The 25,606-nt window shown below is 39.6% G+C and overlaps 1 protein-coding gene and 1 long non-coding RNA gene across 2 annotated transcripts in view; one reads left to right on the forward strand and one right to left on the reverse strand.

The window, feature by feature from the left end:
- Positions 1–6,355: 6,355 nt before the first annotated feature.
- Positions 6,356–25,606, reverse strand: part of LOC102548648 (uncharacterized) — a 45,491-nt gene continuing 26,240 nt past the window's right edge. The window contains exon 3 of the long non-coding RNA XR_359199.5: positions 6,356–8,068. This is a non-coding gene — a long non-coding RNA (uncharacterized LOC102548648). The remainder of the gene's footprint in view (positions 8,069–25,606) is intronic.
- Tmem14cl1 (transmembrane protein 14C like 1) lies at positions 15,935–17,047 on the forward strand. Its single transcript, XM_039091500.2, has one exon. It carries the CDS (start codon positions 16,575–16,577, stop codon positions 16,917–16,919), a length of 345 nt encoding a protein of 114 aa, XP_038947428.1. The 5' UTR covers positions 15,935–16,574; the 3' UTR covers positions 16,920–17,047.

A 25,606-nucleotide genomic window follows, 5' to 3' on the forward strand; every position in this document is an offset into this window, starting at 1 on the left:
ATATACACATATACCATGGAATACTATTCACATCTATATATATATACACATATACCATGGAATACTATTCATATCTCTATATATATATACACATATACCATGGAATACTATTCACATCTATATATATATATATATACACATATACCATAGAATACTATTCACATCTATATATATATATACATATATACCATGGAATACTATTCACATCTATATATATATACACATATACCATGGAATACTATTCACATCTATATATATATATATATACATATATACCATGGAATACTATTCACATCTATATATATATACACATATACCATGGAATACTATTCACATCTATATATATATACACATATACCATGGAATATTATTCACATCTATATATATATACACATATACCATGGAATACTATTCATATCTCTATATATATATACACATATACCATGGAATACTATTCACATCTATATATATATATATATACATATATACCATGGAATACTATTCACATCTATATATATATACACATATACCATGGAATACTATTCACATCTATATATATATACACATATACCATGGAATACTATTCACATCTATATATATATACATATACCATGGAATACTATTCACATCTATATATATATACACATATACCATGGAATACTATTCACATCTATATATATATACACATATACCATGGAATACTATTCACATCTATATATATATACATATACCATGGAATACTATTCACATCTATATATATATACACATATACCATGGAATACTATTCATATCTCTATATATATATACACATATACCATGGAATACTATTCACATCTATATATATATATACACATATACCATGGAATACTATTCACATCTATATGTATATATACATATATACCATGGAATACTATTCACATCTATATATATATACACATATACCATGGAATACTATTCACATCTATATATATATATATATACATATATACCATGGAATACTATTCACATCTATATATATATACACATATACCATGGAATACTATTCACATCTATATATATATACACATATACCATGGAATATTATTCACATCTATATATATATACACATATACCATGGAATACTATTCATATCTCTATATATATATACACATATACCATGGAATACTATTCACATCTATATATATATATATATACATATATACCATGGAATACTATTCACATCTATATATATATACACATATACCATGGAATACTATTCACATCTATATATATATACATATACCATGGAATACTATTCACATCTATATATATATACACATATACCATGGAATACTATTCACATCTATATATATATATATATATATATATATATATATATACCATGGAATACTATTCACATCTATATATATATATACACATATACCATGGAATACTATTCACATCTATATATATATATATACACATATACCATGGAATACTATATATATATATATATATATATATATATACATATACCATGGAATACTATTCACATCTATATATATATACACACATATACCATGGAATACTATTCACATCTATATATATATACATATATACCATGGAATACTATTCATATCTATATATATATACACACACATACCATGGAATACTATTCACATCTATATATATATACATACATACCATGGAATACTATTCATATCTATATATATATACACATATACCATGGAATACTATTCACATCTATATATATATACACATATACCATGGAATACTATTCACATCTATATATATATACACATATACCATGGAATACTATTCATATATATATATATATATATACACACACATATACCATGGAATACTATTCATATCTATATATATATACACACACATATACCATGGAATACTATTCATATCTATCTATCTATATATATACATATATACCATGGAATACTATTCACATCTATATATATATACACACATATACCATGGAATACTATTCACATCTATATATATATACACACATATACCATGGAATACTATTCACATCTATATATATATATACATATATACCATGGAATACTATTCACATCTATATATATATACATATACCATGGAATACTATTCACATCTATATATATATACACACATATACCATGGAATACTATTCATATCTATCTATCTATATATATATATACACATATATACCATGGAATACTATTCACATCTATATATATATATATACACATACATATACCATGGAATACTATTCATATCTATCTATATATATATACATATATACCATGGAATACTATTCATATATATATATATATATATACACATATACCATGGAATACTATTCACATCTATATATATATATACACATATACCATGGAATACTATTCATATCTATACATATATACACATATACCATGGAATACTATTCACATCTATATATATATATACACATATACCATGGAATACTATTCACATATATATATATATATACACATATACCATGGAATACTATTCACATCTATATATATATATACACATATACCATGGAATACTATTCACATCTATATATATATATACACATATACCATGGAATACTATTCACATCTATATATATATATACACATATACCATGGAATACTATTCACATCTATATATATATACACATATACCATGGAATACTATTCACATCTATATATATATACACATATACCATGGAATACTATTCATATCTATCTATCTATATATATATATATATATATACACATATATACCATGGAATACTATTCACATCTATATATATATATATACACACACACATATACCATGGAATACTATTCATATCTATCTATATATATATATATACATATATACCATGGAATACTATTCATATATATATATATATATATACACACACATATACCATGGAATACTATTCACATCTATATATATATACATATATACCATGGAATACTATTCACATCTATATATATATACACACATATACCATGGAATACTATTCACATCTATATATATATATATACATATATACCATGGAATACTATTCACATCTATATATATATACACATATACCATGGAATACTATTCACATCTATATATATATATACACATATACCATGGAATACTATTCACATCTATATATATATATACACATATACCATGGAATACTATTCACATCTATATATATATACATATATACCATGGAATACTATTCACATCTATATATATATACACATATACCATGGAATACTATTCACATCTATATATATATATATACACACATATACCATGGAATACTATTCACATCTATATATATATATACACATATACCATGGAATACTATTCACATCTATATATATATATATATACACATATACCATGGAATACTATTCACATCTATATATATATACATATATACCATGGAATACTATTCACATCTATATATATATACACACATATACCATGGAATACTATTCACATCTATATATATATATATACATATATACCATGGAATACTATTCACATCTATATATATATACACACATATACCATGGAATACTATTCACATCTATATATATATATACATATATACCATGGAATACTATTCACATCTATATATATATACACATATACCATGGAATACTATTCACATCTATATATATATACACATATACCATGGAATACTATTCACATCTATATATATATATATATATACACATATACCATGGAATACTATTCACATCTATATATATATACACATATACCATGGAATACTATTCATATATATATATATATATATATAGAGAGAGAGAGAGAGAGAGAGAGAGAAAATGAAACCATGAGTTTTGTAAGCAAATAGCTAGAACTGGAAAAATATGCACCAAGTGAGGTAACTGAGACCCAGAAAGACAAATGTCACATGTGTTCTTTCATCAGAGGCTTCCAGCTCTGTATCTTCAGATGCGAATACATATCCTGGAGTGATTTCAGAAACCAGAAAAGTAAAAAGGGACGTTGCTGGGTTAGGGCATAGGAGAGTAACAGAGAAGAAAATCGTAGGGTACACGTAATCTGATCGAGGAAATGGTAAAAGGGGAGGGGATGGAGATAAATACGGACGGAGGGAAAGGGGTAAAAATAAAAACCTATAATACATGTAAGTCTGTACACATACATGCATACATGTATATTTAAATATATATATTTTTTCAATGAAAATCTCTCATCTGGCCTGACAGAGTTCCCTCTAAGAGACAAAGTCTATGTAACCAAAACACCAACATTAGGCAAGAGAAGCCCCCTTTGAATTGTTGGTCAGACTTGTCCAAGAGACTCCCCAAACTATAGACTATTGCTAATGTCCCCCACTCCCCACCCAGTGGTGGCAGGTGAGTCACCATACACTTCAGACACATGGGCCAAGAGTCCCCAAACTAGAACTGATCTGAATGCCTCTTCCCTGAGGACCAGCTTTTATGGTACCTGAAGGTACCATGCAAACTTCTAAGAGAAGTCAAAGGACAATCAATCCCACCCAGCTGCGCTGCCTGTGACCCACGACGGTTACAGCATGGCCTGCTAACCCTAAGTCATGGCCTGCATATCTGGAGGCAACTAACAGTTATCTAATTGGACCTAAGACACAATAAAAAGGAAATCATTCTTGGTACTAGAAACCTAGCCAATGACTCAGCACTAAGGAATACCTATAACTATTACTCAAATAAATCAGTACAATCTGCAACCTCTTTCTAAACATTTGTTTGTATATCCACAGGTACATATACTCCTTACCACTCATCCGGGAAATTTCTCTTTGTAATAGATGGAGTCAATCACAGAAAATTATAACCAATCAAAATACAGGGTCATGGAGCCAGGTCCTAATGGATCTGTCTACAAATCAACTCCCACACCCAAGGCTCAGAGAACAATGTAGAGGAGACAGAAAGATGGCTAGAGCCAGAAGATCAGGGAGACCGAGTCTCCTAGTAATGTCAAAAGCTAAACCCACGAAGTCTTAACAACGTTACTGTCCAAACATGGGCTGAACAAGGACGGTACCAACAGAGAAGCCAAAGTAACAGAAGGGAGGGCTCAACTCTACAGAAAGAACTACAGCAGCTAAGCCATTCTGATTGGCTATCAAAACCAAATAGCTCTGTAAGCATATATGCAAGTAACATTTTACAGACTAGCAGATCATATTTAGAAAGATATATGTATATAGAATGCATGTAGCAACAATTAATGAAAAAAAGAGTCTGTGAATTTGAAAGAGAGCCAGGAGGGAAATATTGGAGGGTTCAGAGGGAGGAAAGGGAGGGGGTGTGATATAATCTCAGAAATAACAGAAATAATAAACATTAAGACAAGAACATATTTGTGTCTGCTTTTGAATTGTGGGTGTTTACCATTAACACTTTTTTTTTTTTTTTGCTTTAGAATCTGCCTGTGAGGCACAGAGAGAAGTGCCAAGAAGTAGCCAAGGCAATTACATAGATGAAATAGTTAAGGCTCAAGGCCTTAACTCAGGAAACTTCCCAGGGCCCAGTAGCTCACTGATAGAACACAGGATTGAGTCTTAATCATTAGTCTTTCCTGCTTATACCATTTATACATTATATATTTTGTGTCTTTTTAATAAAGTATCTTCCAAACAAAATGAAGAATTAAGGGAGCTCTTGGTTTGTTCCACTTGGGGACTTGATTGAAGAGACAAAGATATAATGGGAATATATTAAAATCAGAACTTGGGATTATGCCTGTGTAGTTGTAAAAATGTGCGCCTTCAGGCACTTGGGGAGAACAATGAGCCAAGATAAACAGAGGCTTCCAGCACAGTTCTTGGGGTTTGCATTAGATCCCAACAGAGGTGAGCCGGAGTTATATCCTCAAAACGTATTATGTGTAAAAACATTTCAGCAATGCTCCAAATTTCTTGTGAGTAAATCATCTGTAGAATGCATTGCTAAAGTTCACAACTTGTCAGGAGCCTATCTGAGAGCACTGGTTCTCTTTGGAAGGCAGCAGAGCGGGTACAGCATCAGTGGGTGTGGTTACAGGGGGCAAAACTTGGTTTTGCTAGAGTAAATTTGCTTATAATTAAATAACGTTTACCTGTCTTGACACTTAAGTTATTCTGAGACCAGAAGTTTCAGACCTCTAGCAATTAACACTTAATTGTTCAACAACAGGGATTTTGTAAAGCAGTTCTTGGTTCTTGTCCCCTTGGGCCTCCCAGGCCTGGAGCCCTGAAGCTGGGAGTTCACTGACTCCTTGACAGCTAGAGAAAGCCACAGAAAGAAGCAAGGACTTTGAGAAGAGACTCTCATCTTTATTTCTAAGAGAAAGAAATGGGGGAACTAACTTTGTATTGATCTTAAGAAAAACTTGATTGTAAGAAAAACAAAACCTGTCTGACTGTTGTCTTTGTTCTCAATACTTATACTTTTTCAGGATACATCACATGGTATTCCAGGCATCCTTTTTTCAAAAGTTCACAAGTTCAAACATAAATTCAAATCATGCATTAAATAAGAAGAAACAACAAAGATGTTTACATACGTTTCCATTAAGAACAGTTATCTAAGTATTCATTATCTATCACTAGCCCCCACAGGTTCATTAAAAGTTAAAAGCTATAATTCTTATGTCTAAGTTAACACTATAGGTCAAGAGGCCCATCATCTGCCTACTATCTCACTAGTATTGAAATTTTGTGTAGATAAATCCATTTACTATTTTATCTTCTGTCCTTGCACATAGAATAAACTGTTCATCCCCTTTTATGACCTTTAGTTATCAGATAATGGTTTTACAGCCTAAAGGAATGTTTTCCTTATTTGTAAATCCCTTTTGTGCCTGCCTTAGTGTAAACAGCCTGTGATACATGAAGGATAACAGAATCCTAACTGCGGTTTTCAAATTACAGAGGGCATAAAATTACATGTGTAAAATCTAGGAATTCTATAGAATCATTATCAGGAATGAAGAAATCATCTATTTGTCTACATAGATGCACAAAAGAGTACATCTTTGTGGATCTGAAGAAAATCTTCCCAATTGGGTGGGCTAATGCCCAGGGATTATTATACTAATTTAACAATGATAGGAAAGGCATAGTAGGTGCAAGAATCAATCCTGAGATGAAGTCTTCTCGAGCCTTGCCTCCCAGAGCTCTTCCATTGTCGTCCATGCATTTGGTGGACCATTTCAGGAAAGTCACCTGCTAGCCTTTAGCCTCTCCTAGATGTCTCCTCACAACAACTCAAGGTTATCGATGGGGGGAGGGGAGACTTAACAAAGCTAGAGGCAGAACCTAGCAGCCAGGTTTCTTTCCACCATCTCCAGAAACAGTGAACCATCTGCATTTGCACTGTGAGACGCTAAGAGAGAAATATGTTATTCTGAAAATAACCCGTTAAGAATTTTACCTGTATTGCTAGAGGTGAAATAAAAAAAATTAAGCAAAAATCCAAGTGTCTTCTTAAACCCTTAGAGCAATGTTTATATCATCTAAATTTGATACAGAGATGACTTCATTGTAACAACGGCATTTTTCAGGTACCGAGTGCCACCCAAGTGACTGTGACCACAACTGAGGAACAGAGCAGAAGCCCAGACATTAGAAGATGCTCCTGCTGCAGTCCTGGTCCTCCTTTTCCTTCAAGAAGTCTGTTTTCGTACCTGAAAAACTGAGGGGCGTTGAGGGTGTGACTTCCTGGTTCTCTTCAAAGGCAGGCACTTCCTGAACAACTGGAATGTTGCCTCATTTCATGTTTGCCTTGTTTTCCACATACGTCAAAGGGTTACTGAGTCAGGGAAATTCAAGGCATTAAATACCATCATCGAGACAGGCCAAACGTTCTTATCCATGATTGAGTCAGAGCAAATGCCCAGGGCACCTTCAGAGGGATCTGTTACCTTTGCAGTCCCTTGGTGCACATTCATCTCAACGTTTGTAGCCATTTTGCTGGCATCTTCGTTCCTTCTTTGTATTCCTCTTACCTCTGTTTCCATAGGTCCCCTGCAAAGAGCAGTTCTCACTGCTGTTAACTGTTCAGATACATAGGAAACCTTTCTACAGAATCAAAGATATAGCTCGGTCAGTCAAGTATGTGCCATGCAATCACTGAAGATGTGATTTCATCCCCGACACCCAAGCAATAATTGACTAGCTTGCAATCCCAGTGCTTGGGAAGCAGAGACAGAAAGAGCCTTGGCTTGGTAACCTGCTAGCTTAGCACAGCCAGGAGTCCCAGGTCCAATAAGAGATCCTGCACCAAACCCAAACCAAAACAAAACAACAAAACCCAAATCAACCAAACAAACAAAACCAGAAAAAGCAAGGCAGGAGCTAGCTGAGATAGCTCATCAGGGAAAGGGACTCCGCCAAGTTAAGAGCTCATGGTGCTCTTGCATTGGGCCAGGCACACACATGGTGGTTCACAGTCCTCTGTGACCCTAGTCCCAACGGATCCACCATTCTCTTGTAGCCTTCAAAGGTACTGTATGTACATGATGTACGTTCATGAAGCAGGCAGAACACTCACATATATATAATAAAAGCCAGATCTTACATGGTATTTTAATTCTATTTTCTATTTATTGCTTATATCTAGAAGTGTGGATCTTATATATTGAGTCTATGTTCTATAAATTTGTTATTTGCTAATTATTCCTGGTGTCTTTTCTGTAGTTTTTAAATGTATAACTATTTCTTATGAAGAATTTTACACTTTCTTTTCTAATTACCATATTTTATAATGAGGTATAATGTGTTGGGAAGGAGTACCTTGGTAGGCTCATGCTAAGGTGTCCCCCTAAGGCATCACGCCATGCACAGGCCTGGTATAAAGATAATTTTTATGGAGGCCTGGAAAGGGGTAGAGGCAGAGAAAAGGAGGGGGGGGGGAGAAGGACAGAAAGAGAGAAAGAAATGAAGGGAGGAAGAGAGGCCAGCCAGGAACATGTGGGAACAGAGAGAGAAGGAGAGAGAGAGAAGATGGAGAGGGAGCTGGGGCAGTGAGTAGGTACCTCTTTATACACCTGGCTGGTGACTATGCAAGCTGTTGCTAGGTAGCTGTGGGCAGGGCCTAGCAGAATTGTCTGTAACTTACTGTTAACTTGACAGAGTCCAGGAGACAAGTCTCTGAGTATGTCTATGAGGGAGCTTACAAACCAACTTAAAAGATGTTGGGAGAACCACCCTAAATGTCGGCAGCAGGATATAGTCCCACACTCAAGAGAAAAGGAGACAGAGAGCTGAGCTTGCTTCTCCCTCTCTCTCTCTCTCTCTCTCTCTCTCTCTCTCTCTCTCTCTCTCTCTCTCTCTCCCCTCCCCCCCCCCCGTCTATGTTCCCAGAATGCAGTATGATCAGCTGCCCATGCTTCCACCATACCTTCCCACCATATTGGACCAGGAAAGAAACTCCTCCCATCACATAATAGTCAAAACATCAAATGCGCAAAACAAAGAAAGAATATTAAAAGCAGAAAGGAAAAAAGGTCAAGTAACATATAAAGGCAGATCTAGCATAATTACACCAGACTTCTCACCAGAGACTATGAAAGCCAGAAGATCCTGAGCAGATGTCATACAGACCCGAAGAGAACACAAATGCCAGCCCAGGTTACTGTATCCTGCAAAACTCTCAATTAACATGGATGGAGAAACCAAGATATTCCATGACAAAACCCAATTGACACAATATCTTTCCACAAATCCAGCACCACAAAGGATAATAGATGGAAAACTCAAAAACAAGGAGGGAAACTACACCCTAGAAAAAGCAAGAAAGTAATCTTACTTCAAGAAACCCCCCAAAAGAGAGCCACACAGAAATAATTCCACCTCTAACAACAAAAATAACAGGAATCAACAATCACTATTCCTTAACATCTCTTAACATCAATGGATTTAGTTCCCCAGTAAAAAGAAATAGACTAACAGAATGGATAACTAAAGAAGACCCAGCATTTTGCTGCATACAGGAAGCAAAGACAAAGACAGACACTACCTCAGAGTAAAAGGCTGGAAAACAATTTTCTGAGCAAATGGTTCCAAGAAACTAGCTGGAGTAGCCATTCAAATATTGAATAAAATTGACTTTCAACCAAAAGTTATCAAAAAAGATAAGGAAGGACACTTCATATTCATCAAAGGAAAAATGCACTAAGATGAACTCTCAATCCTGAATATCTATGCTCCAAATACAAGGGAACCCACATTCATAAAGGAAACCTTATTAAAGCTCAAAGCACACATTGACCTCACACAATAATAGTGGAGCCTTCAACACCCCACTCTCATCAATGGACAGATCATGGAAACACAAACTAAACAGAGACACAGTGAAACTAACAGAAGTTATGAGCCAAATTTAACAGATATTTATAGACCTTTTCATCCCCCCCCAAAAAAGTACCTTTTTCTCAACACCTCACGGTACCTTCTCCAAAACTGACCATATAATTAGTCACAAAACAGATAAAAGAAGATTGAATAATCCCATGCATCCTATCAGATCACCACAGACTAAGGCTGATCTTCAATAAAAAACAAAAACAAAAACAAACAAAAAACAATAGAAAGCCCACTTATACAAGGAAGTTGAACAACACTACTCAATGATAAATTGATCAAGGAAGAAATAAAGAAAGAAATTAAAGACTTTTTAGAATTTTATGATAATGAAGGTACAACATACCCAAATTTAATTTATGGGACACAATGAAAGCAGTGCTAAGAGGAAAAATCATAGCTCTCAGTGCCTCCAAAAAGAAACTGGAGAGAATATACACTAGCAGCTTGACAGCACACCTAAATTTCTAGAAACAAAAAAAAAAAGAAAGAAAGAAAGAAAAAAGAAAAGAAAAGAAAATACACCAAAGAGCAGTAAATGGCAGGAAATAATTAAACTCAGGACTGAAATCAACCAAGTAGAAACAAAAAGAACCATACAAAGAATCAACAAATCTAGGAGCTGGTTCTTTGAGAAAATCAACAACATAGATATACTCATGATCATACTACCCAGAAGGCACAGAGACAGTATCCAAATTAACAAAATCAGAAATGAAAAGGCAGACAAAACAACAGAAACTGAGGAAATTCAAAAAAACCATCATATCTTATTACAGAAGCCTATATTTAACAAAACTGGAAAATCTTGATGATGAAATGGACAATTTTCTACACAAATACCAGATACCAAAACTAAATCAGGATCAGATAAACCATCTAAACAGTCCCATAACTCCCAAAGAAATAGAAGAAGTTATTAAAAGTCTCCCACCCAACCCCCCCCAAAATGCCCAGGACTAGATGGGTGCTGAATTCTATCAGACCTCATAGAAGACCTCATACCAATACTGTCCAAACTATTCCACAAAATTGGAACAGAAGGAGCACTACCCAATTCATTCTATGAAGCCACAATCACTCTTATACCTCAACCACACAAAGACCCAACAAAGAAAGAGAACTTCAGACCAATTTCCCTTATGAATATTGATGCAGAAATACTCAATAAAATTCTCACAAACCAAATCTGAGAACATATCAAAACAATCATCCATCATGATCAAGTAGGCTTCATCCCAGGAATACAGGGATGGTTCAATATATGGAAACCCATCAACATAATCCACAATGTAAAGAAACTCAAAGAAAAAAAAAAAAACCACATGATCATCTCACTAGATCCTGAGAAAGTGTTTGACAAAATTCAATACCCTTTCATGGTAAAAGTCTTGGAAAAATCAGGAATACAAGGCCCATACCCAAACATATTAAGAACAATATACAGCAAACCAGTAGCCAACATCAAGCTAAATGGAGAGAAACTTGAAGCAATCCTACTGAAATCAGGGACTAGACAAGGTCGCCCACTCTCTCCCAACTTATTTAATGTTCTACTTGAAGTCCTCAACAGAGCAATCAGACAACAAAAGGAAATCAAAGGGAAACAAATTGGAAAGGAAGATTCAAAATATCCCTTTTTGCAGAAGATGTAATAGTATACTTCAGTGGCCCCAAAAATTCCACCAGAGAACTCCTACAGTTGATAAATAACTTCAGCAAAGTGGCTGGGTATAAAATTAACTCTAACAAATTAGTAGCCTTCCTCTACTCATAGGATAAACAGGTTGAGAAAGAAATTAGGGAAATGATACCCTTCACAATAGTCACAAATAACATAAAATAGCTTAGTGTGACTCCAACCAAGCAAGTGAAAGATCTGTATGACAAGAACTCCAAGTCTCTGAAGAAAGAAATTGAAGAAAATCTCAAGATGCAAAGATCTCTCATGCTCATGGATTGGCAGGATTAATATAGTAAAAATGGACATTTTGCCAAAAGCTATCTATAGATTCAATGCAATCCCCATCAAATTTCCAACTCAATTCTTCATAGAGTTAGAAAGAATAATTGGCAAATTCATTTGGATTAACAAAAAACCCAGGGTAGTGAAAACTATCCTCAACAATAAAAGAACTTCTGGGGGAATCAGTATCCCTGACCTCAACCTATCTTATAGAGCAACAGTGATAAAAGAAAACTGTATGGTATTGGTACAGATACAGGCAGGTAGATCAGTGGAATAGAACTGAAGACCCAGAAATGAATCCACACACCTATGGTAACTTGATCTTTGACAAAGGAGCTAAAACCTTCCAATGGAAAAAAGACAGCATTTTCAACAAATGGTGCTGGTTCAACTGGAGGTCAGCATGTAGAAGAATGCAAATTGATTCATTCTTATCGCCCTGTACAAAGCTTAAGTCTAAGTGGATCGAGGGTCTCCATATCAAACCTGATACAATGAAACTAATAGAAGAAAAAGTGGGGAAAAGCTTTGAACACACCTGAACAGAACACCAATGGCTTATGCTCTAAGATCAAGAATCTACAAATGGCACCTCATAAAATTGCAAAGCTTCTTTAAGGCAAAGGACACAGTCATTAGAAGAAAACACCAACCAACAGATTGGGAAAAGATCTTTAGCAAGCCTACATCTGATAGAGGGCTAATATCCAAAGTTCTATATACAAAGAATTCAAGAGGTTAGACTCCAGTGAGCCAAATAACCCTATTAAAAATGGGGCACAGAGCTAAACAAAGAATTCTCAGCTGAGGAATATCGAATGGCTGAGAAGTACCTAAAGAAATGTTCAACATCTTTAGTCATCAGAGAAATACAAATCAAAACAACCCTGAGATTCCACCTCACACCAGTCAGAATGGCGAAGCTCAAAAACTCAGGTGACAACAGATGCTGGTGAGGATGTGGAGAAAGAGGAACACTCCTCCATTGTTGTTGGGATTGCACACTGGTACAACCTCTCTAGAAATCAGTCTGGAGGTTCCTCAGAATATTGGACCCAGCTATACCTCTCTTGGGCATATACCCAAATGATGCTCTAACATATAACAAGGACACATGCTCCACTATATTCACAGCAGCCTTATTTATGATAGTCAGAAGCTGGAAAGAACCCAGGTGCCCTTCAACAGAGGAGTGGATACAGAAAATGTGGTACATCTATACAATGGAATACTACTCAGCTATCAAAAACAATGACATCAATTCATGGCAAATGGATGGAACTAGAAAATATCATTGTGGGGTAACCCAATCAAACACACACACACACACACACACACACACACACACACACACACACACACACGGTATGCACTCACTGATAAATGGATATTGGCCCCAAAGCTTGAATTAGCCAATACACAATCCACAGACCATGTGAAGCTCAAGAAGGATGACCAAAGTGCAGATGCTTCAGTCCTTCTTAAAAGGGGGAACAAAAATATTCATAGGAAGAGATATGGAGACAAAGTTTGGAGCAGAGACTGAAGGAATGGCCATTCAGAGCCTGCCCAATCTGGGGATCCAGCCCATATATATATATATATCTCCACCAAAACTAGTCAATATTGAGCCTGATATAGCTGTCTCCTAAGAGCCTCAGCCAGAGTCTGACAAATACAGAGGTGGATGCTCGCAGTCAACTATTGAACTGAGAACAGGGTCCCCGTTTTAGGAATTAGAGAAAGGACTGAAGGAGCTGAAGTGGCTTCCAACCCCATTAGAACAATACCAACCAACCAGAGCACCCGGGGACTAAACCACCGTCCAAAGGGTACACATGGACAGACCCAGGGCTCCAACTGCATATGTAGCAGAGGATGGCCTTGTTGGACACCAATGGGAGGAGAGGCCCTTGGTCCTGCCAAGGCTGGACTCTCCAATGTAGGGGAATGTCAGGGTGGGGAGGCAGGAAGGGGAGGTGGTTAGAAAGGGGGAACAGTCTCATAGGAGAAGGGGAGGGGAATGGGATAAGGGGCTTATGCACGGGAAACCAAGGAAGGGAATAGCATTTGAAATGTAAATTTAAAAAATCAAAAAAAAAAAAGGACCCCCATGTGGCAAGCCAAAACAAACACTTAAAATTGCTTTTTCCAGATATTTTGCCACAGCACTGAGAAAAATAAGTCTTCATGCTCATTCTTTCCTTTATGATTCAGCACATACTGAGTCTTGGACACCAATGACAGGGGACATCATCACTGCTCCTGGGTTCAACAGTATGGCACTTTGTCATTCACTCTAAAGTCTGTGGAAACCCGCAGGCTTTTCAGATTCCTTGTAACAAGTTAAGGCAGCTCACCCCAGCTACATTGTAACACAGTAAACCATTGCTTCAGTGGGTCTGGGCGGTTCTCTGAGGCCTGTACAGCTGACGTGTGGGCAAGTCAGTCACTCTCTGGCAGGTGGGGTTTGTATACCTAAACTATTCTCGCTTTTAGCCAGGTACAGGCATTCTCTCTCATTTGTTCTCTCTCTGCCTGGGGAAGTTTCCTCTCTTGTCAGCTTACTCAAGGGGTCAGCTAAGCATCGGAAGGAGTTGGTGTGCAGGTCTTGGGTCACCCTCCCTGGGTGATGGCTCTCTTTATGGTAGTCAGCCCCTTAAATTCTGTAAGCTCAGACTGTAAATGCTGATCTTGTTCCTAGGCTTAGAAGGACTTCCAGGCCCTACTTGGGCTTCTTCTCCTAGAGGACTGACCAGGAAGCAGCAAACTGGGCCAATCCTAGGGTATTTTCTTTCCATTCTTAATGAACCACAACTCTACACTTCCTGTTGCTAGCATGTGAAACTGTTACATATTATATCCAAGTCACCAGCTCACGAAATCTCTCTGTTGCTGCAACATGGCCAGCAGTCAGTCTGGTGCACTTTTAAGATACAGTTAGAGTAACACCCTAAAGATTTCACATTTTATGCTTATCTGCTACTCTTGTGAGAGTCAGCACCCGAGCAGCTTCTCCTTGGGCATTCTCAATCTGAAGTTCACAAGTGGACTGCTTTACTCTTCAATCTATGAAAATGAGTGGTAACTTTGAAAGTAGATGAAGAATTTATCTTTTCTATCTATCACAGCAGGCTGTGTACGGTAATTGCCAAATACGAAAAGAAAGTGACCATTTCTGTATGTGTTTGCATTAACCTCATGAGGGGCCAGCTGCCTGGGACAAGTCTTAATGGCCAGTCACCATTTACATTGCTTTGATGACAGCTCAAGCCTCACTAAACAGGAGAGTGCTCCAGCCAGACTGTGGGACCTTTTGAGTGGACCCAATCCTAGCAGCTAATCTTTGTGTAAGACATGAGAACTGTAGCCGTGACTCGTCTACTGTTTTTATTTATTTACTTTTAACTCATGAATTGCATTCCTTGACAGTATCAATAGAAAAATATCAGAGCAGACAAATCTATGTTTGACTAAGTTGGTTAATTATTCTTTTATAGGTAAAGAAATGAAACCATCTTTTAATTTTCTCTTTTATGTAGGTTTTTTTCTGGTTTTTTTTTTTTTTTTTTTGGTTCTTTTTTTCGGAGCTGGGGACTGGTTTATTTTTTTTTATTTTAAATTAAGGTATATGTGCAGGGGAGGGTACATGTATGTGTGCACGCCATCTGTGGGAGCAGAGGTGTTGGATGTCTCTGAAGCTGGAGCTTTAGGAGTTGTGAGCTGCCTAACATAGTCTAAACTCAGATTCTCTTCAAGGGTGGTACACACTTAGCTGCTGAGCCATCACCTCAGCGACACGGGGCTTATGCATTCCAGGCTGGTCTCAAACTTACTGTGTAGTAAGGATGGTCGAGAACCTTAGATTCTCCTGCCTTATTTCCAGAGTGCTGAGATCGCAGAAGGTGCTGGCATAGAAGGTTTATCTGGTGCTGGGAATCGAACCCAGGGTATTGCACACCAGGTAAGTGCTCTACTGACAGCTACATCCTCAGTTTCAAAACTGTATCTTATTGAAATTATCCGTAAAGAGAACGTTATAATATGCCCAGAGGAAAGTCTGAGCAAGAAGGAGAAAGCCTAAGGTAAGAAGCATGGAGGGGGTTCCTGTGCTCCCGCCGTCGTCCTCCAGCGCAGGCCTCCGGGCTCCAGCTCCGGTGTTGGGTGCAGGCCTGGTGTGGTCTCCAAAGTGACTGAACAATGCAGAAGGACAGTGGCCCACTGGTTCCTTTACATTATTATGGTTTCGGCTATGCGGCCCTGGTGGCTACTGGTGGGATTATTGGCTATGCAAAAGCAGGTAGTGTGCCGTCCCTGGCTGCTGGACTCTTCTTCGGGGGCCTGGCAGGCCTGGGTGCCTACCAGCTGTCTCAGGATCCCAGGAACGTGTGGGTTTTCCTAGCTACGTCTGGGACTTTGGCTGGCATTATGGGGATGAGATTCTACAACTCTGGGAAATTTATGCCTGCAGGTTTGATCGCGGGAACCAGTTTGCTGATGGTTGCCAAACTTGGACTTAGTATGTTGAGTTCATCCCATCCGTAGTAGCCATAGCCCTGCGTGGACTCATGATGAGTTGACACTCTCCAGACCTCCACATTACCACGCTGAAGAGATAAGAACAGCCAAGACCTACACTGAGCACATGGAGGCGAAGACGTGGTTACTATAGTGACCGTTCAGAGACGGCGAGTGTCTGACCTCAGAGCTCACACTGCCTTCATGCGGCTTGTTCTTGTGTCATGATGTCTCGACTCTCTGTACTACTAGATAAAGGGGTAAAATGTTGGGTGTCAACACTGGGGGCCCAGAGCTACACGTCCTGCCGGGAAGTTGTGAAATCTCTTGGTGACATTTGTGATGTGGGATCTTTTGCACAGGTCTGCTATGAAATTATGTTACGGCAACATTATCGGTGAAAATAAAGTTTTCTATTAAGAAAAAAAAAAGAAGCATGGAGGGAAGGGGAAGACAGCAGGGAGGGTGTGGTTTCAAAACAGTAAAGGGAACACTAAGGGATGCTACTGAGTTTTCACTGTTGTGGCTTGAACTGTGCCCTCTACCCAAATACATCAGCATTCTAACTCCAGGTGTGTGATAGTGAACTTACTTGGAAGTAGGATCTTTGGAGACATAAGGACACTAAAGGAGGCCACACTTTCTGTTCCTGAACTTACTGAAGGGGAGAAGTGGCTAATGCTGGGTCACTCATTGTTCACTTACACAATACCAGCCTAAAACCATGTCTTCAGCATTACAGTCCGTGGGGTCTGCATTATGCATGTTTTACAGTAAGTCACATGAGAAGTTATTTCTCTTCTGGTAAAATGAGCCAATTCAAGCCAGATTAAAGTGCTTATAAGTACAGGTTTATTGAGTTCATTGGTCCCAAGGAAGGAGGCTAGGGAAGTGGCTATGGGAAGGGAGAGAGGGGAGGGGAAAGAGCAAGAGAGAAAGTACATGCACATCGAGAAGAAAAGAGGGGAGAGAAGGAGGAGGAGGGGGAGGAGGAGGAGGAGGAACCAAAATGTCTGACTTATATAGCAAAGAGGTCTCAGGAAGGTCAGCCCAGCCCAGTCCTTCTGAGCTGGAAAGTTCACAGTTAGGGATGGGGTATGCCAGGTAGGGCCTGAGGGATGCTGGGAGAACCTGGAGGCCAGGTCTGCTCTTTGATTTGAAAAATATGCACCACAGCTTCTTGCCAGAGAATCTGAAACCAAGCATCACCTCTGCTGTTTTCCTCCTTTGAAGCTATCACCTGACACTTATTGGATATTTAGTATTTGCTAGACGAGGTGGGACTGAGTCTAAATCTAACCTGATGATGTCCTTATAAGAGCAGAGCAGGCACAGGAAGAGGGGGTTAACTATCTGGTCAAGGCTGGGGGAGAGACCTCCTAGAACCTTCTGAGGTCCTGCTGACTCACTGACTTTGGACTTCTGACCTCTTAACTCTGTCAAAGTTATCCCTGCAGTATAGTATAATAGTATAAGCCTCCAAGCTTGTGTGTGTGTGTGTGTGTGTGTGTGTGTGTGTGTGTGTGTGTGTGTGTGTGTGTAGGGTGTTACAGTAGCACTAGGAAAATGATATAATCACCTAAACTTAAACTTGACTGAGCTGCTTATCAGTTTACTATCTTGAGGAATTATTTTAGCTTCTTTAAAGTTGAGTTTGACAGAGAGAATTTAAATCTACTTCACACTTTATGGAAGAGAGATAGCACACTGGGGAGGAAATCCCATGAACCATAAAACAAGGTATGTTGTTGATTATCATGAGGAGAGCTTAATAGGTATCTGCTAATCAAATGCCTCAAAGGGAAAAACAATACTGGTGAACCTTGCTTTAAAATCCACCTAACACTGAGAGACCCTGAGAATCACGATGCTTAAGGCATACTCTAGACCAGTGGTTTTAAACCTCCCCAACCTTTAACACAGTTCCTAATGCCGTGGTGACCCCCAAGCATAAAGTTATTTTCCTTGCTACTCCATGACTGATTTTGCTACTGTTATGGTTGTAATGTAAATATCTTTGGAGACAGAGGCTGGCCAAAGGGGTAGCCACCCACAGGTCGGGAACTGCTGCTGTAGCCAGAGGACATATGCTCTTAATTACTTCAACAGCAAGTTTAGAGATAGAAAACAGCCCCCCATGCACCCTTCTGTTCATTCTTCCATCTATACATTCTTTATGTGCCTGCGGGGCAGTGCCCGAAGAGCCTGTAAGGTTGTGAGTCACCTCATACGGGTTCTGGGAACTGAACTCAGGTCCTCTGGAACAGTGACAAATGTGCTTCAATCACCAAATCACCTCGTTAGCCCACCATTCATCTATCTGTTCCCCAATGTGTTCGTCAAGTAGCTGATGCCAATGGCTTCCAGAAGGGAAACTAAACAAACAGAATCATTTATCACTAAGTGGGTTTGGGGGTTTTGTTTTTTGTTTGTTTGTTTTTTCACTTTTTGTTTTTATTTATTATTTGTTGTTGTTGTTGTTGTTGTTATATTTTTCTCAGGATTCAAACCTCAGTTCTGTATTATTAATTCTTTACAGATCTGAGGTTATCCATGCCAAAGCATTCCACTGGTCCTTTAAAAAATATTCCAGGAAATGCCTTGTTCAAATTTTTTATGACTTGATGCCTAATCCTGGGACAAGCCTGGGTATACCAGAAGTAATTAGAACATACATTACTCTGAAATCCCAGAAAACCTTTATTTAAAGAGAACCCGCAGAGGAACGCAAAGTCTATCTTCTTGGTTTATTTTCCTTTTGGGCCTGACATCTAAAATGAGGCGAGTTTTGGGTCTGGAACTGTACTGCGGTATGATGGCCCATGTGTGGTCCTGGTGGAAGATTCTAGAATTCAGATATCATGAGGTTTTACCATTAGAATATTCCAGTGATCCAGGCCCTAGCTGCTCTCTCCGTTCTGTGTGCGCACATCTGCGCGCTCACGAGAATCATGGATTCTACCACGGTTCACAACTGCTTGCCACCCTACTGTCAAAAAGCAACGGGTGATGATGTTAAAAAAAGATGGGTAAACAGAACCAACCAAATAAACAGTAAAGTCAGCAGCAAGTGCCTGGTGGGGAACAAGCCTGGCGAAATAGAAAAGGAAACACTACCCTTTGTTTTGTCTTTGTTTTGGTGGGAGAGGCTGAGCCAGGGTCTCTCTCCACAGCCCTAGCTGGGTTGGCATTTGCCATAGAGCCTACACTGGCCAAGAATTCATGACAGTCCTTTGACTCAACCTCCTGAGTGCAGGAATTACAGAAGTTTACCATCAAGAGACAGATTTTTAGTGGCTTCCCTCTCTGCACCATTGTTCCCAACAGCCATAAAAGCCCTGGGTTTGAGTCTGTACTACACAACCCCACACTTTTAAAATCACTGTTACTCAGACAAAGGTTTTCCCAAATGATCTGACCTCTTAGTTTTCTAACAGCTTCAGTGTCTGGCCACAAAACATCCAGCTTTGGCCCAACAGTAACTGCCATTTTTAGCCAGAGAACCCTCCTCTTTGCTTTCCATGCACCCACAAGTTCACGGCTCTTAGTGTCTATATTACCTATGAGCACTAACGCTTATAGCTTTCTTCCTCAGTGAACCCCTGGTGACCGTACAAGGAGGTTCATTTTAAGAAACAGATGCGTTTGCTTGTCTGTCCTAACAACTATTATACAGAGACAACTATGCAGCTTTAGATGGGAGGGTAAGGATACGGTCAGCCCTAATTCTAAAGAGCCTGGAGCCCAACAACTGCATAGATAAGACGGCCACCATAGAACGTGATAAATGCACTCGCAGCAAGTTATAGTAAGTGCAGCGTGACACTCTCTGAAGCCTAACGGCCAAGCAAGTAAGCCGAGGCTTCCCGTAAGCACACCGCAGAGCCAGTGCCACACGGAATGCCATCAAGCTGATGCTGGGAAGAAAAACTTGCAGATAGGCAATTAAGTAGAGTGGATGAACTTTCCTGGTACACAAAAGGGAGAGGTGGCTCAGTGGTGTCTGCTCTTGCAGAGGGACTGAGTTTGGTTCCAGAAGCTCCCTTCAGCTTTGGGGGAGCTGACAGCCTCTTCTGTCCTCCTTGGGCACACTCATTCTTGCACATACTAGTAACCACGAAGCGCATGCCTACACATGAACACCAAGTACATTTAAAAGGAAATGTAGTTAGTTTCTAAAAACGTGTGGAGATCTGGGGAAGCTGGTTTGGAGCAGGAATGAGGTAGGGACATGCCTGAACCCCCCAAATCTTGTCCTGAGACCAGCAGGGATGGACTATTTCCTTCTGGCTTAGATCCTGAGTGTCCTGGCACATGGAAGCCTTTTAACCCCCACTTCTGCTCTCTGTGAGGTGGTCACCTACCCTAGTGGCCAGGTTTCAGGTTAAAAATTCCTCCTTCGGGGCTGGGGATTTAGCTCAGTGGTAGAGCGCTTACCTAGGAAGCGCAAGGCCCTGGGTTCGGTCCCCAGCTCCGAAAAAAAGAACCAAAAAAAAAAAAAAATTCCTCCTTCCTTAAAATTCCAGTAAGGACCTGGAATTCTTCTTCATACAAATGAAGTATTCCCAGCCCAGACAATAAGGTACGCTCACCCTCAACACGCCTACCCACTCCCTTGTTCCCCCAAATAAAGGGAGCTGTTGCACTGAAAGCTGTCTTCAGAGAAGGCAAGAAGGCTGTTTCTCTTGCACTCACACTGACTGAGATCCCACCTCCCCACCACCTCAACCCTTCACTCCACCCCACCCCTGGCAAGCCTCACATCTTCTAGTCCAGCCCAGTTCACAACTATGCCTGGATACAGGGAGGGGAAAAGTAGACCTGGGGCAGTCACATGCAAAAATCTTGCCGATGAGAGAAACTGGTTAAGTGTAAGGAAAGGAATTGGATTGAAAGCCGTGGTCAGCGTAATGATCTCGTGCAGGAAACTAACGCCGTGAGGAATCAACACTCACCAAGGAGTCAGAATTGTAGCAAAAATAGAGCCAGTTGAGTACTTGTAAGAGATGTTATGTGTTGTGACATTTGAAGGGTGATTTGGTACTCCTTGGAAAGCAACTGAGGAAGCTTTAGAGTAGAGTGGAGGACTGGATTTGAGGCAGAGGGATGGTGCATGGTTTGAGTCAGGGTACTGTGGATCTCAGTCAGTGGCTTTGAACAGCCCCGGGGGTGCAAAGGTAACTCGATTTGATGACAGCATGTGTAGAAAAGGAGGCATCAAATCCAAAGACAAGATGAGCTGTAGACAGGACCATACATAGTCGCGATTCAGCACGCGACTGGATTAAAGTGTGCATGGAAATGAGATAAGCAATCATATATATATGTCCCTACTTGCTTCCTCTGGACACCTATGAGAGAGTGGCTGCTAATTATCCATAGTTTATATGGATAACTCACAAAGGATGGCTTTTACCAAGGCATGGAGTACTTCTGCTCCATTGTGGGATGAATGCCCGCTGGTTTTAGAGTGTTGAAATGTAACTGTTGAGCAGAACCAGCTTCTGGTTCCCTTGGAAAGGTGCACTGCTGTTGGCTAAGAGGAAAGAGGAAAAAACTGTTGGATCTGGACTTTATGAGGGAATTAGTCAGCGTGACTACTGCTGCGATGAACACTATAACCAAAGAAACGTGGGGAGGAAGGGTTTATTCAGCTTATAGTTCCACACCACAGTTCCTCCTCAAAGGGATTCAGGGCAGGAACTCTAGAAGGGCAGGAACCTGGAGGCAGGAGCTGCTGCAAAGGTCATGGAGGAGTGTTGCTTATTGGCTTGCTCCCAATGGCTTGCTCGGACCGCTTTCTTACAGAACCCAGCACCACCGGCCCAGGGGTGGTCCCCGCCCTACAGCTCATAGGGGACACACCTGTGAGCTGGGCCCTCTCCCACGAATCACTAATTCCAATTAAGAAAATGCCCTACAGACTGGCCTACAATTGATCTAATGGAGGCATTTTCTTAAGCGAGGCCGGCTCTCTCCTCTCAGTTGACTTCAGACTGTGTCAAGTTGACATAAAACTATCCCACACACTGGGTAATAATATCGAAAAGTGGGAAGCTAGACATGGAAGAACGTTAATAAACACTTTAACATAAACATTTAACAAATGCTATCAACTACAGCAACACAAGCTTATGTGCTTTTCTGTTGGATGCTGAGCATGGTAGCTGCATGTTAAGCATATTAGTCACATGTTAGGCATGTTGGCTGTATGTATGTTATCCAGTATGTATGTTATCATGTTAGGCATGTTGGCTGTGTGTATGTTATCATGTTAGGCATGTTGGCTGCATGTATATGCATGTTAACTGCATGTGTGTGTTAGCCATGTTAGGCATGATGAGTGCATGTGTACATGTTAGGCATGTTAGCCACATGTAGGCACAGAAGTATGGAGAAGGCAAACAAGCTGATTCCCTTGAACTGTAACGTTTTTATGATGGACATACGGGATACTCCAACAAAGGACTGAGACACTTGCAAGTAAGGAGACACCAACTAGTCTCAACTGAGCAGCATGCTGGTCAGTGGGTCAGTGAGGATCACAGGATGGTGGTCAGTGAGAGGGACCACAGCAGGGCCCCAGGATTTCCACGAATATCTAGTAGAACAGAAATGAGGTCCGCCAAAATAGTAACGTGAAAGAACATGGGGAGTTGGATGAGTCAAGAGTGAAGTTAAGGTTCTTGAAATGGCAGCAGGGTTTGGAGGTGCAGAAGAGACCACAAGTCCAGAGTTAGCAGAGGTAGTTGATGGTTGGGGTGAGAATGAGAGGCTGAGGATTTCTAAGGTAAGAACCTTTAGGACAATCTCTTGTCAGAACAATATCGCTCTGAATATTGCAATAGAAAACAAGGAAGCCATGGGTATGTGATGAAACTCTTAGCTCTGGGTTCTAGCAAACGCGCTTCACTGAGCATGCGCAATGTGATGAACCCCCCAGGGTTTTAACAAATGTACTTCACTGAGCATGCGCAATGTGATGACTCTGCCTGGGTTCTAACAAATGCACTTCACTGAGCATGTGCAAGGCTAGTTTAACTACCTTTCTGCTTCCTGCTATTCAGTGTATACATTAACATATTTTAGCTTTGACCACAGACCTACATATTTGTGCCAAGAATTTCATGATTGCATCATTTCTCTGAGCAGAACACAAGATTTCAGCAATAAGATGTCAAAATGTATGTCTCATCGTGCCCCAGGAAGCTTCCTGGACTCCCCTGTCAGTGTCCTTTATGGTCACTGAAGAGCTGTCAGAACAAGAAAAACCAGCAATATGAAAAGTCCATCTTGAATGAAATATTAAAGATTCAAAAAAGTGTAGCTTTATAAATCTTATTTTTATTCAAGCCACTTAAAGAGTTTAATTTTCTAGATTATTGTGCCAAGTGGATTTCTGAACCAGAGACTCTCAAGGGAAACATTTTGTTTGTGAAGATTGTACTTTTTTTTTTGTATGTATGTATATGTGTGTGCCTGCCTGTCTGTATGTGCACTATGTGGATGCAGTACTCAAATGAGCCAGAAGGGGGTGTCAGATACCCTAGAACAAGAATTATAGGTGACTGTGGAATCTCATATAGGTTCTGGGAACCAAATTCTGGTCCTTTGGATGAGCAGTAAGTGCTCTTCTCCAGTCCTGGAAACATATTCTCCCTCTCCCTCTCTCTTTCTTTCCCTCTCTTCTCCCTCTCTTCCCCCTCCCTCCCCTCCTTCCTCCCCCTCTCCTCCCTCCCTCCCCCTCTCCTCTCTCTCTCCCCTTTTCCCCTCTCCCTCTCCTCCCGCTCCTCTCCCTCCCCTCCTTTCTCTCTTTTATATCCCAATTACAATTTCCCCTCAGTCTACCACGTTCAGTTTTTCCTCCCCTCCTTTCTTCTTTCCCTCCTCTCTTCCTCCCCTCCTATTTGGATCCACTCCCTTTCTGTCTCTCATTAGGAAAGAACAGGTTTCTAAGAGATAACCAAACATAACAAAAATAAAAATTAATGAAACAAAAGCCCTCACACAGAAGTTGGATAAGGCAAACCAACAGAAGGAAAAGAAACACAAGAAAGGTCAAACAAATCAGAGACTCACTCATCTACACATTCATGAGCCCCATAAAAATGCTAAACTGGAAGCTACAGTATATACACAAGAGGACCTGCTTGCAGACCTATGCAAGCCCTGTGCTTGCTGCTTTAGTCTCTGTGAGTTCATATAAACTTTTCTCAGTTGTTAATAAATTAATCAAAGCCCACACTGTGTGTTTTGGCTTTCCTTCATAGGCACTGGGGAACCACCAATCTTAGAGTATTTATTCTTCCAAAGGAGATGAAAGTTACAGATGAGAAAGTCTGTTCTGAAGTGTGTGAGGTGCACAGTTTTGTGGATGCTGAGTGAGGCAGGGTCAGTTTTCATCCCCATGGACAGATAGTCTCATTATTAATAGGAGGATGTGCTCATTTCTGGCCAGAGACCATAATCCCGGCCTCTTGCCACTCACTTGCAAGGCTCTCCTTCAAAAATGGACACCACTCAACCAAATCACACTGCCTTAAACAGGTTGCCCTCACCAAGAATGGTGACCCATTGACATGGTCCTATTATTTGGGAGGTAGCTGCAAGAAGATCATGAATTTAAGGCCAGCCTCGCCTCCACAGTAAGCTTTAGACTAGCCTGGGTTACACAGTAAAACTCTTGTTTCCAACAGAACAAATGCCTAAAAACA

Source organism: Rattus norvegicus, chromosome 13, assembly GCF_036323735.1.
Source record: "Rattus norvegicus strain BN/NHsdMcwi chromosome 13, GRCr8, whole genome shotgun sequence".
Lineage (NCBI taxonomy): Eukaryota > Metazoa > Chordata > Mammalia > Rodentia > Muridae > Rattus > Rattus norvegicus.

Coding starts and splice junctions, on each gene's coding strand:
- Tmem14cl1 (XM_039091500.2), top strand. CDS start 16,575: ATGCAGAAGGACAGTGGCCCACTGGTTCCTTTACATTATTATGGTTTC.